At 48.6% G+C, this 1,028-nt stretch overlaps 1 protein-coding gene across 1 annotated transcript in view; it reads left to right on the forward strand.

The window, feature by feature from the left end:
* LOC118333396 (nuclear factor NF-kappa-B p105 subunit-like) overlaps positions 1 to 1,028 on the forward strand; it is a gene marked incomplete at its 5' end in the record, with an annotated part of 12,954 nt that overhangs the window by 4,573 nt on the left and 7,353 nt on the right. Inside the window, 5 exon segments of the mRNA XM_035669002.1 lie at positions 202 to 293; positions 428 to 566; positions 661 to 791; positions 794 to 815; positions 902 to 1,012. Of these exon segments, the coding sequence (XP_035524895.1) occupies positions 202 to 293; positions 428 to 566; positions 661 to 791; positions 794 to 815; positions 902 to 1,012 (495 nt within the window).

Here is a 1,028-nt window from a genome sequence, read left to right on the forward strand (position 1 = left end):
AATATCAGGAAAACTCTGATCAATGATCACAGGAGATAATCTGCTTGTTTTACAGTTTTTTCCTCCACTATTTGGGTTCACTGTACAGTTTATCAGTTGCATTAAATATAATATGAAATATGAATAAAATCTGTCAGTCAGGGGTCGCCCCTTAAGAAAAAGGAACCACTGCCTTAAACATTAAAATGTGTCTGTTTGTAGACGACATCCAGGTCCGGTTCTATGAAGAAGACGACACGGGGTTGACCTGGGAGGCTCTGGGAGATTTCTCCCCGACTGATGTTCACAGACAGGTGAGTACGAGGGGTTTTAGCTCCTCCGGTGCCCTTTCCTCAGAGGTTAGAGATTATCTCCTTTTATTGTACGACATAAAATCCATCAGTAAATACCTGTGAATAAAGCTTCTAGTGGTGTTCTCTGTTGTCAGTTTGCCATCGTTTTCAAGACTCCGAAGTATCGAGACCAGAACCTGCAGAAGCCGACGTCCGTGTTCGTCCAGCTGAAGAGGAAGTCTGACAACGAGACCAGCGAGCCCAAACCCTTCACCTACCACCCTCAGATCATAGGTAGGTCAGATAGCTCCGCCCTCAGGTCATAGGTAGGTCAGGTGGCTCCGCCCACAGATCACCTGGGTACATGCTCGTGTGTGTGTGTGTTCAGACAAGGAGGAGGTGCAGAGGAAGAGACAGAAGACATTGCCGAACTTCCAGGACTTCAGTGGCCATGGAGGAGGAGGTCTGTACCGAGGAGGAGGAGGAGGTCCTGCCTGCAGGGGAGGAGGACCTGGCTCTGGGGAGGAGGAGGTGGAGGAGGAGGTACAAATAAGACTGAAAACTTGAATTTGGTTTCCTGTAAAGTGTGTATGAGCTGACGTTGTGGGTGTGTTTGATTTGTCCTCCAGCTTACTTCCAGGGCTTCACTACCTACAACTATGGCACAGGAGGAGGTGGGGGAGGAGGTGGTTTCTCCACAGGATACTCAGCTGGTCTGGGAGGAGGAGGCATCAAACATGGTGAGAAATTACAACA

This window comes from Morone saxatilis, unplaced genomic scaffold, assembly GCF_004916995.1.
Source record: "Morone saxatilis isolate NCDOM2014 unplaced genomic scaffold, NCSU_SB_2.0 Contig22, whole genome shotgun sequence".
Taxonomy (NCBI): domain Eukaryota; kingdom Metazoa; phylum Chordata; class Actinopteri; family Moronidae; genus Morone; species Morone saxatilis.